Genomic DNA, 16173 nt, shown 5'->3' on the forward strand with positions numbered 1-16173 from the left:
GAAGCAAAAGAATGAAAGTGCAAGGAACATAGTATGGTGGGAACAAGTAGTCTGGTTTGTCTAATGCACAGACTGTTGTTTAGGGACATGGAGGAAAATAAGGCCTGAAAGTTAGCTTGTTGATACATTCATTCAACAGATAGCACTGAAGATGTGTCAGCAAACAAACAGATGTCAACAACAAAATCTTTGCTATTATGGAGCTTATATTTGTGTGTTTGTGTGTGTGTGTGTGTGCACTTGTGTGTTTGTGGCATTGAAGAGATAGACAATAAATCCTATATTAATAAAATATTTATTAGACAGTAAAGAGGTGAGGAAATATGCATGCAGATATTTGGAGGGAGGAAATAACAGATGGCGAAAACCGAATGTACAAAGGCTATGAGGTGGAAATTGCTACAGGTGGTAGATCATAGGAGCAGAGTGATCTGGGGGAAATGGAGTAAGAGGTGTAGTCAGAGACACAGAGGGGAGCCAGATTGGATAAGGGTATACCAGACCATTGTAAGAGCTTTGGTTTTTAACTCTGAGTAAAAGGAAAGCCACTGGAAAGTTTTGACCAGAGGTGTGATATTATCTGACTTATGTTGAAGCAGTGAAATCAGATTAGGGGTCAGTTGCAGTATTCTGAGTGAAAGAGATGGTGGCCTGGATTAGAACATAATGTGGAGAATATTGAGAAGTAAGCATATTTTATATATATTTTCAAAGTAGAGAATAGGATTTGCTGACAGATGTAGGTTGTGGGGGCTTCCCTGGTGGCTCAGATGGTAAAGAATCTGCCTGCAATGCAGGAGACTTGGGTTCGATCCCTGGGTTGGGAAGTTCCCCTGGAGAAGGGCATAGCAACCCATTCCAGTATTCTTGTGTAGGGAATCCCTTGGACAGAAAAGCCTAGCAGGCTACAGTCCATGGGGTCATAAAGAGTCAGACACAACTGAGTGACTAAACACAGCACAGTAGGTTGTTAGAGGAGAGAAGTCAAGGATGACTCCAGGGTCTGCTGGTGTGGACAAATAAAAAAGTGGAGCTGTCATTAATTGAAATAGAAAAGATTGTAGAATGAACAGATTTGCAGTCGGGCTTTAAAATCAAGAATTTGATTTTTTTTGAAGTTGAAATACTTATTAATTATCCAACTAGAAATGCAAATAGTTTATTTGATATGTGAGTCTGAAGGTAAGGAAAAAGCTATAAACTAGGGATAAATTTGGAAGTCATCAGCATATAGATGGTATTTAAGATATTTAAGGCCCAAAGACTAGATGAGATCCTCAAGGATGTGAATGTGGAGTGTGAATTCCATAATCCACTTCTTGCTCCATAAGAATTCAAGGGATTGACCTCTAGGGCACCATGATGTTAAGATATCTGGGAGAGGGGGAGGAATCAGCAAAAGAGAATGAAAAGGAACAATTAAAATGGTTGGAGGAAAACCAAGAAAGTTTTTGGTGTCTCGAAGCCAATTGGAAAACATATTTGAAGAAAGAGAGATTATTAACTTTTCCTTATACTGTTGAGTATTGAGTAAGATGAGACTGAGAATTGACCATTAGATTTGGCAAGGTGGAAGGTGCTGGTGTCTTTGAAATTTGTTGTAATAGTGGAGGCAAAAACCTGTTAGGAAAGAATCTGAGATATAGAAGGGGAGATAGTAACAACAGCATGTTCAGGGATTTTAGAGAAGAGAGACAGAGGAGTGGTAACTAGAGGGAAGTGTGAGACCTAAACAGTATTTGTTTTTTAAGATGGAAGATATTATAGAATGCTTGTGTGTCAAAGAGGACAGTACAGTCAAGAAGGAGAGATTGATACAGGAGAAAGAATAGCTAATTGTAGAAACCAAGATCTTCAGAATGTGGGACAAAGGAATCCAGTGCATAGTCAGAGGAATTAGTCTTAGTATGTGACCCTGGAGTAAGTGGCTGTGAGTAGAAGAGGAAAAGAGAATGAGAACTAAGCAGTCAAGGAAATCAGAGGGCATGTATTGGACAGATCATCTACATGGATATCTTGTTCACCCAGAATGATGACAACATTCAGTTCAGTTCAGTCGCTCAGTCGTGTCTGATTCTTTGCAACCCCATGGACTGCAGCATAACAGGCCTCCCTGTCCACCAGCAACTCCTGGAGTTTACTCAAACGCATGTCCATTGAGTCAGTGATGCCATCCAACCATCTCATCCTCTGTCGTCCCCTTCTCCTCCCACCTTCAATCTTCCCCAGCATCAGGGTCTTCTCAAATGAGTCAATTCGTCACATCAGGTGACCAAAGTATTGGAGTTTCAGCTTCAACATCAGCCCTTCCAATGAATATTCAAGACTGATTTCCTTTAGGATGAACTGGTTGGATCTCCTTGCAGTCCAAGGGACTCTCGAGTCTTCTGCAACACCATAGTTCAAAAGCATCAATTCTTCGGTACTCAGCTTTCTTTATAGTCCAACTCTCACATCCATACATGACTATGGGAAAAACCATAGCCTTGACTAGATGGACCTTTGTTGGCAAAGTAACATCTCTGCTTTTTAATATGCTATCTAGGCTGGTCATAACTTTCCTGCCAAGGAGTAAGTGTCATTTAATTTCATGGCTGCAATCACCATCTGCAGTGATTTTCAGTTCAGTTCAGTTGCTCAGTCGTGTCCGACTCTTTGCAACCCCATGAATCGCAGCACGCCAGGCCTCCCTGTCCATCACCAACTCCCGGAGTTCACTCAGACTCACGTCCATCGAGTCCGTGATGCCATCCAGCCATCTCATCCTCGGTCGTCCCCTTCTCCTCCTGCCCCCAATCCCTCCCAGCATCAGAGTCTTTTCCAATGAGTCAACTCTTCGCATGAGGTGGCCAAAGTACTGGAGTTTCAGCTTTAACATCATTCCTTCCAAAGAAATCCCAGGGTTGATCTCTTTCAGAATGGACTGGTTGGATCTCCTTGCAGTCCAGGGGACTCTCAAGAGTCTTCTCCAATACCACAGTTCAAACGCATCAATTCTTCGGCACTCAGCCTTCTTCACAGTCCAACTCTCACATCCATACATGACCACAGGAAAAACCATAGCCTTGGCTAGACAGTAGAGCCCCCCCAAAATAAAATCTGCGACTGTTTCCACTGTTCCTCCATCTATTTGTCATGAAGCGATGGGACTGGATGCCATGATCTTAGTTTTCTGAATGTTTAGCTTCAAGCCAACTTTTTCACTCTCCTCTTTCACTTTCATCAAGAGGCTCATTAGTTCTTCTTCACTTTCTGCCATAAGGGTGGTGTCATCTGCGTATCTGAGGTTACTGATAGTTCTCCTGGAAATCTTAATCCCAGTTTGTGCTTCATAAAGCCCAGCGTTTCTCATGATTTACTTAGCATGTAAGTTAAACAAGCACAGTGACAATATACAGCCTTGACATACTCCTTTTCCTATTTGGAACCAGTCTGTTGTTCCATGTCCAGTTCTAACTGTTGCTTCCTGACCTGCATGCAGATTTCTCAACAGGCAGGTCAGGTGGTCTGGTATTCCCATCTCTTGAAGAATTTTCCACAGTTTGTGGTGATGCACACAGTCAAAGGCTTTGACATAGTCAGTAAAGCAGAAATAGATGTTTTTCTGGAACTCTCTTGCTTTTTTGATGATCCAGTGGATATTGGCAATTTGATCTCTGGTTTCTCTGCCTTTTCTATAACCAGCTTGAACATCTGGAAGTTCACGGTTCACTATTACTGAAGCCTGGCTTGGAGAATCTTGAGCATTACTTTACTAGCGTGTGAGATGAGAGCAATTGTGCGGTAATTTGAGCATTCTTTGGCATTGCCTGTCTTAGGTATTGGAATGAAAACTGACCTTTTCCAGTCCTGTGGCCATTGCGGAGTTTTCCAGATTTGCTGGCACATTGACAACATTAGTAGTGGGAAGAAAGACATTAAGTCAGACCGATGATATACTCAGAGGGATCAGCAGCTAAATTTATTGGAATCACTGCTTTTCTCTTATACCCAAAGATGTACAAAGCATAAAAGTGGCTGAGGCTCCTGTTGATAAATCAGATCAGCCTACAGTGAGGTGACACTGTGGATGCTCTTGCTGTTCACTGTTCATTTTATTCTATTAGTTTGGTGCCTGTTAGGATTGCTCGGAGAAGGCAATGGCACCCCACTCCAGTACTCTTGCCTGGAAAATCCCATGGACGGAGGAGCCTGGAAGGCTGCAGTCCATGGGGTCGGTAAGAGTCAGACACGACTGAGCGACTTCACTTTCACTTTTTACTTTCATGCATTGGAGAAGGACATGGCAACCCACTCCAGTGTTCTTGCCTGGAGAATCCCAGGGATGGGGGAGCCTGGTAGGAGGCCGTCTATGGGGTCGTACAGAGTCAGACACGACTGAAGTGACTTAGCAGCAGTAGTAAGATTGCTTCTTTAGAACCTTTTTTTGCCCCTAGAGTTCTCAGGGTAAGTTCCCTGTTCACAGTTCATTTGAAAAGACTCGACCTTATTTGCCAGTAACATTAATCTATAGAAAGTGGGGGGTACCTTTTTCATCCCAAAAACTAGCGGCTGCTATTATAAATATTTCTTCTGAAAATCTGTAATCATTTTCAGATGTGGAAGCTATAAAAGTATAGCTTTTATATTTTACCTTTTATTCTATTTCTTCTTAAATTGAAGTATAGTTGGGTCACAATGTTGTTAACTATTTTACTTTTTGCAGGTATTAATTTATGTATGATGTGTCCTCTCTTACAATATATACTGTGTAGTTATATCACCAATTTCCTGGCCATTTTTTCCTTCCTCTTTAAAGAATAGTAACCAGGACCACCATTTAGAGCTTTCTTTTTTGGACATTAATAATAAACAGTGCCCCATCTGGGTGGACTAGTTACCAAAAGCCTACCCTGCTTCTGACACATCTTGTGTGAAGGTATACTGCCTGTAGGGTGGCATCTGGGCCACTTCTTAGCCCCTGCTTGTGCCTTCCACTGGGTGCCTTTAAGCCATGCACAACCACACAGCTATAAATAGCAGCTCTTAATAGAAACTCAGTGTAATTCAGATATTTCTAATAATCAACTAGATATAACTAATCCTTTGTAAACAAAGCAGAGTAGAACAATTGTTCATCTATGTGTTAGATGCAACCATCATTTAAAACATTAATACTATAGTCAACATGTTTTTAAAGTTTTCAAAACTCTGGTAAATTGTGTGTGGATGTGGATGTTATAGTTTTTTAGGAAAAATTTTGACAAATAGAGCTAAGATTCTTTATTGTTTTATGTGCTCAGCTTTGAGTGCCTAGGACATATATATATTTTCACACGTATAAACACACACATATGTATATACATACATCTGTTTAATTTTGTATTATGGAAGTTTCATAATGCATACCAAAAAAAAGTAAAGTGGTGAAGCCTTATATGTCTATCATTCAACTTCAGCAATTATCAGTGTATTATTTTTTCTGCTTCTTCCTGCTTCTCCCACCCCAAATTATTTTTAAGCAAATCCCAAATAGTATGTTTTTAATCTGTAAAGTAAAAGTGTGAAAGTGTTAGTCACTCAGTCATATCCAACTCTTTTTGACCCCATGAACTATGGACTGTAGCCCGCCAGGCTCGTCTGTCCATGGACTTTTTCAGACAAGAATGCTGGAGTGGGTAGCCATTCCCTTCACCAGGGGATCTTTCTGACCCAGGGATTGAAGCTGGGTCTCTTGTATTGCAGGCACATTCTTTACCGTCTGAGTAACCTTTTAATCTGTAATCTCTTCAATATCTACTTTGGAAGGTAAAGGCGGTATTTTAATAAAATAAGCACAGTTTAGTATCATCTAATATTTTAAACAGTTAAATATTATCAACCAGTCATTCAGACTTTCTTTTCTTGTTTTATAAATAGTTTTTAAAGTAGGTCTGTCTGAACTAGAATCAAAACTAGTCTATACAACATGTCTCTTACTTTTAATCTATACCTTCCTTTCCTTTTTTGAATTTTTTATCTTGAAGACAGGATCATTTGTCAACTTTAAGATTTTGCTGATTGTATCCATGTTGATAACATTTTCCTTTCCAAGAATATTTTTCACTGTTATTTAAATATAACATACCTCAACTCCATAGTTCAGTTCAGTCACTCAGTCGTGTCTGACTCTCTGTGACCCCATGGACTGCAGTATGCCAGGCTTCCCTGTCTGTCACCAACTCCCAGAGCTTTCTCAAAGTCATGCCCATTGAGTTGGTGATCCCATCCAACTATCTCATTCTCTGTCGTCCCCTTCTCCTCCTGCCTTCAGTCTTTCCCAGCATCAGGGTCTTTTCTAATGAGTCAGTTTTTTGCATCAGATGGCCAAAGTATTGGAGGTTCAGCATCAATCCTTCCAATGAATATTCGGGGCTGAGATTGACTGATTTGATCTCCTTGCTGACCAGGAGACTCTCAAGAATCTTCTCCAGCATCACAGTTCAAAAGCATCAATTCTTTGGTACGCATCTTCCCTTATAATCGAACTCTCACATCCATACATGACTACTGGAAAAACCATAGCTTTCACTAGATGAACCTTTGTCTGCAAAGTAACATCTCTGCTTTTTAATATGCTGTCTAGGTGGTCATAGTCCATCTTCATAGACTACAAACACATTTTTGCTTAAATGGAAAAATTAATTCTTAATTTATTTGTCAAGGAATGGATGATTTCCTAGATTTTGTAAACATGAAAGGTGGGATCTGGAGGGAAGTCTGTAAGCTGAAGGACCTAACTGAGTTTTATGAACCTCCATGTTTATAACTCTGTGATTATTTTGATAACACTATATAATTTGTTGACATCTTAAAGTATTATAAAACACTAGAATATCAATTTATAGTAGGAATGAACATACTAGGCTGATTTTGGTTAAAGTAATATTTTTATTATATTTTTCATTGACAAAAAAAGATACCAGGTGATCAGCACTCCAACAGATTTTTTTATGGTAATGGAATATGTGTCTGGTGGTGAATTGTTTGACTACATCTGTAAACATGGACGGGTGAGTAACATTCTATCTAGTACAATAAACCCTTAAGCAAAAAAAAAAAAAGAGGAAAGTAGTAAGAAATAGCAAACCATAAAGATATCTTCAAAGTTGAGATTATTTCTGTAATAATGTCTAACTAAACATACAGAGTATTAGATGTATTTTCTTTCTTAAAGCATGCACTTTATGACACACTGATTTTAGGAAATATATTCTACTTAATTGCCAACATGAAAAGCCTATGCTTTTCAAAGTGCAAAATCAGTTCCACAACATCATGCTGAAGCTTCAGCTATTTCCTTCTCTTAGCAGTTTCACTTAAATTCTATTTTAGATTGTTTTACTTGTGAAACATTGTGCACATTTAGTAGTAGTATTTGAAAATGAACTGTGACAAATAGCAGCAAAGAAAAGCCTGTCAATTGATATGTTGAGCTTGCATGCAAATTTTTGCCTTGTTTGTCTGATTTGTTGAGAATTCTAACACAATTCTAATTGCTTATTACTCAGTTATATTTAGGTTGATTGTGAAACTAAAACTTGCTATGTAGATGTCCCAAATGTTCTTGGTATACTTTCTTCTATACCTGATAGGTTGAAGAGATGGAAGCTCGGCGGCTCTTTCAGCAGATTCTGTCTGCCGTGGATTACTGTCATAGGCATATGGTTGTTCATCGAGACCTGAAACCAGAGAATGTGCTATTGGACGCACAGATGAATGCCAAGATAGCTGATTTTGGTATGTAACTCCAGAGTTGTTCAGAAGTGTACTAGCTGCCTTTGCAAGTGTGACAGTACCAACTCTTAATGAACTAAAACTTTGAATTTCAAGGATGTAAATCCTATATTGTGAAAAGGGATTAGTCACACAGTCTGCACACTAGCTTGTTCTGTTCATTTAAACCACTTTCTAAAAATGCAAGTACATCTAGAGAAGTTAGAGAGCTGGTATCAAGGTAAACCTACTCAATCTGAATTCCCTCCTGAGGAGATGAGACTTGACTGTTTTTTGTGAGGGTTATAAACCCCCTTTGAAAATCTAATGCAAGTATGGGCTTTTTCCCTGATAAATGCACTTAAATGGAGGTTTGTGAAAATTTCCATGCAGTTGTGGAGCATTGTAATCCTTCTGAACTGATGGAGGAGGAATGTCAGTAGACTGCGTAGAAACATCTAACAGCTGTTGATAAAAGAATAGCAGTTTTTGTTGGGGGTAAAATAAAGGATAAAATGTAATTTTTATGACCAAACATTTTCTGGGATCAACATACCTGGACAGGGTGCCATAGTTGGGGAAAGGGTTTTGGAAGTGAGAGATTATAGAAAGAGATGAAAAGGTGCCAGAGTTCAGCATTATTTAGTTAACATTTTTGTCTGTACCTTATCTTTAAAAGTCAGGAAATTCCTTTTCCTATTTCTCTTTCTTCTCTAATCATAAACCTCATTTAGTGCTGTAGTTCAACTGGATTTTGGTTCAGTAGAATATTTTTTTTATGTTGAATTAAAGCTTTCCAAATTAAAAACCTTTGGAACATAATCTTTATAAATTGGAGCCTATCTGATTTCTACCTAGAGATATATTTTTTAAAGGCCTATGAAAGCAGAATATAAAAAAGTGATAGTAATCTCTATTTTCTTTCACTTGGAGAAATGGGTAAGTAATATTTTGATGCTTTTATGTTTGAAAAAGTATGCATAATTTAGAATAACCTCATATTTGAGAAATGAATCAACATTCTTACTTAGGAAAGGAATTTCAGTCTTATGTGTGATGTGCTTTAGCTTTTTTGGTCATGTATAAGCACTCTGAAATGGTCTCTTTCTAGTCTAACAAATACTTTCTACTGCTTTTTAAAATAAATAGACATTATGATATTTGAGGCACTACAGACTTGATGTTATTCCTTTTGCATTAATCCATATTTACTTTAAACATATCTGGCACCAGCTAAACATACTACTTTTATTTTTAGGATTATCTAACATGATGTCAGATGGTGAATTTCTGCGAACTAGCTGCGGATCCCCAAATTATGCAGCACCTGAAGTCATCTCAGGCAGGTAATATAGTATATCAGTGAAGAGTAAGCTTTTCGTAATGTTTTGTTCATTCTGATTACATTTAACTTTAATATATTCTCTTTGGAAGATAAGGTTTTTAATAGAAGCACATTGTCCCTTTAATTTTTCTATCATTGAAGACACAAGAGTTATTTTAAACAATTTTTAAAACATTTAATTTTGATTTTGTTATGAATGTATTTAAGGAGTTTTTCCATTAAAATTTAAAAACAATCTTGATTTTCTTTTTTTTCATTTTAGGCAATTGCAGCTAGGAAAGCAAGCATTTGCTAGTGTCATTATTTACTTATCAGACACAGTCTTTTAATCATACTTTATATACTCTTATAAAGCATGCAGAGTATATTTATGTTGTCTTTGGAAGAATGAGGTTTTGAGGAGAGACGTTATTGTCATTTCATGAAAGCAAACTGCACAAGAGAAGACTGTAATTATTCATGTAATTTACTCATTGATACATTTTTTAAATGTTTATACAGATTGCAGTGATAAACTCAAGTCTTCTTTGGTGTCCAGTGTCTGATCTTAAGTTAACAGAATTCTGTGAGAGAAAATATAAAACAGTTATCATTGCATATATAGGAGCTTGGGCTACATAGCAAACACTATAAACATTGGATAGTGATTTTTATTGAAATGGATTATACTGTTTTAATTGGAATTGTAGAGATTTACTCTATTACCTGAGGCTCGGGTTTGAGTTTGGTAATGTGCCGTCAGGGGAATTTTAACACTGTAGAAAGGTGAGAGACAAAAGGAACAACATTCTAGGCATAGGTTTTCTGGATAAAGGTCATCTCAGCCCCATGAGCCACCAGGTGATTTGAATGAAAGTAGTAGGTGTGCAGGATAATGTGATATAGCATGAATACCATGAAAGAGAACTAGTTAGGTACTTTACTATTTCAAATAGTCTTTAAAATAGGTCAGGCATAAACATTCTATTTTTTATGCATTGTCTTGTCATTTAATTGCTTTATGTAAGAAGATTTAGCCTATACACTATAGAGCATTGCTTTTCTTAAAGTTTATGGTCATCCACTTTGATGTTTCTATCAAAAATCAACCATAGAACATTTTATACTTTTTAATTAGTAAGTTCAGTTTAGTTTGCATCAAGTACACATAAGTACTATTTTCTTTTGGGAAATTTGAATAGCAATGAGTTAGACCAGTTGTTCTCCCTGGGGAACAACCATTGAGTGTTGGGGAGTGGCCATGGATTGCATTGAAGAGCTTGGAAAGCAATACATTCGGAGTCCGCACGGTGTACACAGGTACACAGAGAAGAAGCGGGGTGCGTGCAGTTGCGAAGTGACGCTTACATTTCAGTTTTGTGCTGTCGTCTCCCCCTAGGCTGTACGCAGGTCCTGAAGTGGATATCTGGAGCTGCGGCGTTATTTTGTATGCTCTTCTTTGTGGCACCCTCCCATTTGATGATGAGCATGTGCCTACACTGTTTAAGAAGATCCGAGGGGGTGTTTTTTACATCCCAGAATATCTCAATCGTTCTGTTGCCACTCTCCTGATGCATATGCTGCAGGTTGATCCCCTGAAACGAGCAACCATCAAAGACATAAGGTGAATATTCTTTTTGTGGCTATTAAGTAGGTATTCTAGTATTAATATTGGTTCCACTAACTGAATGCTTGCTTTATGTTAGGCACTGTAACACTTTATACAAATTTTACTTTCCTTGTTATATAAACCTGGCCCTGTCATTCAACTTTTAATTATTTCAGACTGTGTCCCAAACTTTTCAGTTAAAGTAGCAAAGATACAAGACCTGTCATAGGAAGGCTATGCTTACTTCTTCTTGCTCTTACCCCTTGTACCAGAGCTCCAGCCACAGTGAACTTTTCCTTGTTCCTCAAATATAATGATGCATATTTTATGCCTTCATGTCTTTGTTTATATTACTCCTTTGCCTCTAATACCTTTTCTGCCCTTTCAGACCTGAAAGATTTCCATTTGTCCTTTAAAATTCTGCTCACTCATTACCTGCCTGGTGAAATCACTCCTGATTCTCCAGGGCATTGTCAGTGGCTTGCACTTCTGTGATTTCCACACTTTGTTCATGCGTTCATTCTCATTTCGTATCTAGCTGTTTTCAGTGTATCTTTCTCCTCTCTTGTAATTATAAAAGGGTAGAGGGAGTGTCTTAGCACCTTTGTATATACAGTGCTAGAAGGCCTAAAAATACAGTAAACATTCAGAAAGTATTTGAATACGTTTCAAATGGAAAAAAAACAGGGTGAGAGTTATATATTTTACATGGAGTTGATGAAATAAACCATAAAGAGTTTTGCTAAGATTTTGAATCCAAAAATAGCCTCTAGTGGGTTTGCTGTGAAGGATTTCTTGTTATGTGAGAAACTTTGGAAAGTGCAGTTGCTGGTATTACTGTGAATATGACCTTTATATAGCACACACAAGTCAGGATGATTCATTGCCCTCTGTGTTTTATTTATCAGTCATATTTCTTAGAGGGTTTTTTGTTCTTACCTAACATTTCATCAGGTATTTATTTGCAAATGCATTCTTTTAACATCTTTCCTGAATACTCTGCCTTGTCTTCATAAGTCAGACTATGACTCTTGAAATATTTAAATGATGGCTAAGGTAGTTTGTGTGACTGCTGCTGACCTCTTTTGCATTTTTGTTGCATTTGTGTCTTCTTTCCTCAGCCTCTGTTAGTGTTCCAGGCCTCATACATAAAAATGTAAAATTGTATATTAGTACCATATTTAAGTTTTGGAATGGAAATGAACAACTTAGCAGGGGAAAATTCTTTTGTGTTCATAGTTCTTTAGAGTAAATAGGTCACTTAGTTAGCTTTTCCTTAGAGCATTAAATATGCTAATATGTATGTATTCTTATACCTGTTCACATCAGCACATACACTTAGAATAATAAAAGTACTGATTCTGTTATATTAAACAGGTACCTGTATATTCACAAGCTTTAGAAGAACAATGTAAATAAAAACTTTTTAAGTTGATTTACACTTATGTGGGTGGTGTGAAAGAGTGGCAACCATCTCAGTACTTAAAATTGTTCTTGTTCAGTCACTCAGTCATGTCTGACTCTGTGACCCCATGGACTGCATCACGCCAGGCGTCCCTGTCCTTCACCATCTCCTGGAGCTTGTACAAACTCATGTCCACTGAGTCAGTGATGCCATCCAACCATCTTGTCCTCTGTCATTTTCTTCTCCTGCCTTCAATCTTTCGTAATATCAGGGTCTTTTCTAATGAGTCAGCTCTTCACATCAGGTGGTCAAAATACTGGAGCTTCAGCTTCAGCATCAGTCCCTCCAATGAATATTCAGGACTTATTTCCTTTAGGAATGACTGGTTTGATCTCCTTGCAGTCTAAGGAACTCTCAGGAGCCTTCTCCAACACCACAGTTCAAAAGCATCAATTCTTTGGTGCTCAGTGTTCTTTATGGCCCAACTCTCTCATCCATACATGACTACTGGAAAACCATAACTTTAACTAGACGGGCCATTGTCGGCAAAGTAATGCCTCTGCTTTTTAATATGCTGTCCAGGTTTGTCATAGCTTTTCTTCCAAGGAGCAAGTGTCTTTTAATTTCAATAGTAACTTGAATTTATAGTTTTCATCATTTTAAAATTTCTTCATATTCTGTATTTAATGCTTGGAAATTCTTCATTTGACAAAATATACTTCAACAGAAAGAGTCACTAATTTATTGAATGATTTTATATAACAGGCATTTTGCTAGATACTTGACATATTTTCTTGCATTGATTCTTAACAGGTAGCTCTTATTCTTTTTAATGCTTATAGTATTTCCTTTTTTGAAACAATATATATTTACTCTCTTTCTGTCTGCTTTGTGCCTTAGCTGTGGCACAGGGGCTTTCCGTCATAACATGCAGGATTCTCTCTAGCTATAGAGAAACGGCTCAGTAGTTGCGGTGCTCGGGTTTCCTAGTTGTATGTGGACTCAGTTGCTCTGTGGCGTGTGGGACCTTAGTTCCCGGACCAAGGACTGAATCCATGTCCTATGCATTAGAAGGCAGATTCTTAACCACTGGACCACTAGGGAAGTTCCAAGTCTTAATAGGTAGCTATTGTTGTTCTCATTTTACAAAAGTAGGGCTCAGAAATTGCCTGATTTCAGAACCTGTACTACTTCAGCTAATCCGTATTGCTACACCAGTCCTATGACATCCATTCTTTCTCCAACATACTATGATAATGTTATATTTCTGTCATGCTACAACATTCTCTTTTATAGTTATAGGCTTACCTAGTTTTATTGTGCTTCACTTTTTTTGCACTGTGTAGATACTGTGTATTTTTTTTTTCAAATTAAAGGTTTGTGGAATCCTCATCTTATCTGATGATGGTTAGCATTTTTTAGCAATAAAGTGTTTTTTAATTAAGGTACATACGTTGTTTTGGGGGCATAATGTTTTTGCAAACTTAATAGTCCACAGATACTCTAAGCATAATTTTTTATGACATTTATTTATTTCAGTAGAATAAAACTATAAGCAACATGAAAATGTAAAGTGCTACATAAAAGCCCCATAGTAATAAAATTTGAAAAGTTTCATTGGCTTAAACAGTTACAGGTAAAAGAGACTTTTTATATATATTTTCAAGCATGCTATTTTAACTACCTTGATATGTGCTTTGTTGGTCAGAGAAAAAGCCAATGAGTTACCTAAATCTGAGGACTGAGGGAAGGAATCCTAACCCTTTACCTACTAGATCACACATCAATTTTGGCCTTATCCTATAAATAAGCCCTTATTCTATAAATTATATAAACATAATTTTTATATGCAGTGGGAAACCAAAATATTGGTGGCTTGCTTTATTGCAATATTCACTTTATTGCAGTGTTCTAGAACCAAGCCCTCAATATCTGTAAGGTATGCTTTTATTTTTGTACATATATTTTTTTTCTCTTAAGATGGTAGGCAATTGGAGGTTAGAACATACATCTGTATTTATTTGTTCATTTAATCATTTTTATTTACTTAGCAGTTATTTAACATCTGCTTTGTTCAAGGTCCTATGCTAATTGCTGGGAATATTGGTAGGCAAGACAGACATTGTCTTCAGGAAACGCATCTTTAAGTGCTTTAAGCTTAGTATTGCTGTTAATGTTGTTATGGTTAAAATGAAAGATCTGAAGTTCAACTGTCTAATCACAAATTCTGATTCTCTGTTTACTAGCTATTGGCATATTTCCTACCTCACTGTACTTTAGTTACATCGTTTATGGTGGATTTGTTGGGAGGATAGTCTTAGGTTAAAACATAAGAATTTACTATTTCTATAGGTCTAGACACAGTTGAATGTTAGAAACTACGAATATTCATTCTAATGTAATTCAAATTTTTAGAATAATACCCAGCATACAATATTAGCCATTAATACTATCCTAAAGTGAATATATAAGGACGTTTTAGCTGCACTTACAGAGAAGGCAGTGGCACCCCACTCCAGTACTCTTGCCTGGAAAATCCCATGGGAGGAGCCTGGTAGGCTGCAGTCCATGGGGTCGCTAAGAGTCGGGCACAACTGAGCGGCTTCACTTTGACTTTTCACTTTCATTCATTGAAGAAAGAAACGGCAACCTACTCCAGTGTTCTTGCCTGGAGAATCCCAGGAACGGAGGAGCCTGGTGGGCTGCAGTCTATGGGGTCGCACAGAGTTGGACACGACTGAAGTGACAGCAGAGCTACACTTAAAGAAGTTTGTGCCCATTGTGAAATTTATACAGTTTGATTGGAGTCATTATAGCTCATTTAGTCTTAAGTCTTATATAAAAGTCAGGTATTAGGCAGCAGTGACAGAAAGACGGTTTCTGGAGGCTGTGTAGTAACCCCTCTGAAATGAATTGATTTTGTTTCAGGTGAACCTTCATGAACATCCTGGTTACTATTTACCTTGTTTAGAAATTGACTCCTTAAAATTAAAAGCTGGGTGTATGACTTTTTTTTTACATGTTCAGGGTTGCTTTATTATCATTAATTTTTTTTAATTTTTATTAAAATATAGTTGGTTTACAATGTTGTGTTACTTTCAAGTGTATAGTACAGTGACTCGGTTACACACACACACAGACACACACATACACACATGTATATATCTTCCTTTTCAGATTCTTTTCCCTTATAGGTTACTTCAAAATGCTGAGTATAGTTCCCTGTACTGTACAGTAGGTTCTTGTTGGTTATCTATTTTATATATAGTACTGTGTATATGTTAATCCCAATCACCTAATTTATCCTCCCCTCATCCCAAAGTATGGCTTTTTAATTGGCACTGTTATTATTATGAGGAACTGTGGTTCTTTTTCTGAATTAATTAGAAATGAAAATTTAGATTATTTCTGTTGTTTTTATAAACATTTATTTTATTGATATAATTCACATACCATAAATTTGTTTCTTTAAATTGTATGACTCAATGGTTTTTAGTATGTTCACAAAGTTGTATAGTCATCACCACTCTCTGATCCCAGAACAGTTTTCTCATCCCCCAAAGATGCTCTGTACTCACTTCCTCCTCCTTGCAGCCCCTGACAAGCACTCATCTACTTTCTGTCTTTATGGATTTGCCTCTTCTGGACATTTCATATAAATAGAATCGCAGCATGTGGCCTTTTGAGTCTGGCTTCTTTCACTTAGCATGTTTCTAAGGTTCTTTCATGGTGTAGAGTATCAGTACTTAACTAATGTTTTGCTTGAAAAATATTCTGTTGTTTAGATAAACTACATTTTGTTTATCCATTTATTACTTATTGGATATTTGAGTTGTTTCTAATTTTGGTTCATATAATGTTGCCATGAACATTTATGTATATATTTTTAAATGGTCATATGTTTTTATTTCTCTTGCATAGATGCCTGGAATTTGTAATTGTTGTACACTGTTGTGGCTCTAATTTACTTAGTGATTTAACTTAACTAATTCTGTTAAGTCTGTATTCTTTGTCAAGGGTGGCCACTGAAGTCTCTGCTTCGTTAGCTTAATGGTCAGCTAATTGCTAGAGAAAGATTTCCTTAAAGGCCTTGATCTAATC

At 37.2% G+C, this 16173-nt stretch overlaps 1 protein-coding gene across 6 annotated transcripts in view; it reads left to right on the forward strand.

Annotated features, from left to right (window-relative positions):
- PRKAA2 (protein kinase AMP-activated catalytic subunit alpha 2) overlaps window positions 1–16173 on the forward strand; it is an 88188-nt gene that overhangs the window by 49611 nt on the left and 22404 nt on the right. For 5 of the 6 annotated variants that reach the window (XR_011257420.1, XR_011257419.1, XM_069592698.1 and 2 more), the window contains 4 exons: window positions 6938–7031; window positions 7614–7758; window positions 8993–9080; window positions 10458–10682. Coding sequence is in view for 4 of the 6 variants with exons in the window: in XM_069592698.1 (XP_069448799.1) it covers window positions 6938–7031; window positions 7614–7758; window positions 8993–9080; window positions 10458–10682 (552 nt within the window). In the remaining 2 variants the exon portion in view is untranslated. Of the gene's footprint in view, window positions 1–6341; window positions 6482–6937; window positions 7032–7613; window positions 7759–8992; window positions 9081–10457; window positions 10683–16173 lie in introns of those variants that run through there. The other variant, XM_069592685.1, reaches the window with a different exon arrangement.

The sequence above is a fragment of the Ovis canadensis genome, chromosome 1, assembly GCF_042477335.2.
Source record: "Ovis canadensis isolate MfBH-ARS-UI-01 breed Bighorn chromosome 1, ARS-UI_OviCan_v2, whole genome shotgun sequence".
In the NCBI taxonomy this organism is placed as follows: domain Eukaryota; kingdom Metazoa; phylum Chordata; class Mammalia; order Artiodactyla; family Bovidae; genus Ovis; species Ovis canadensis.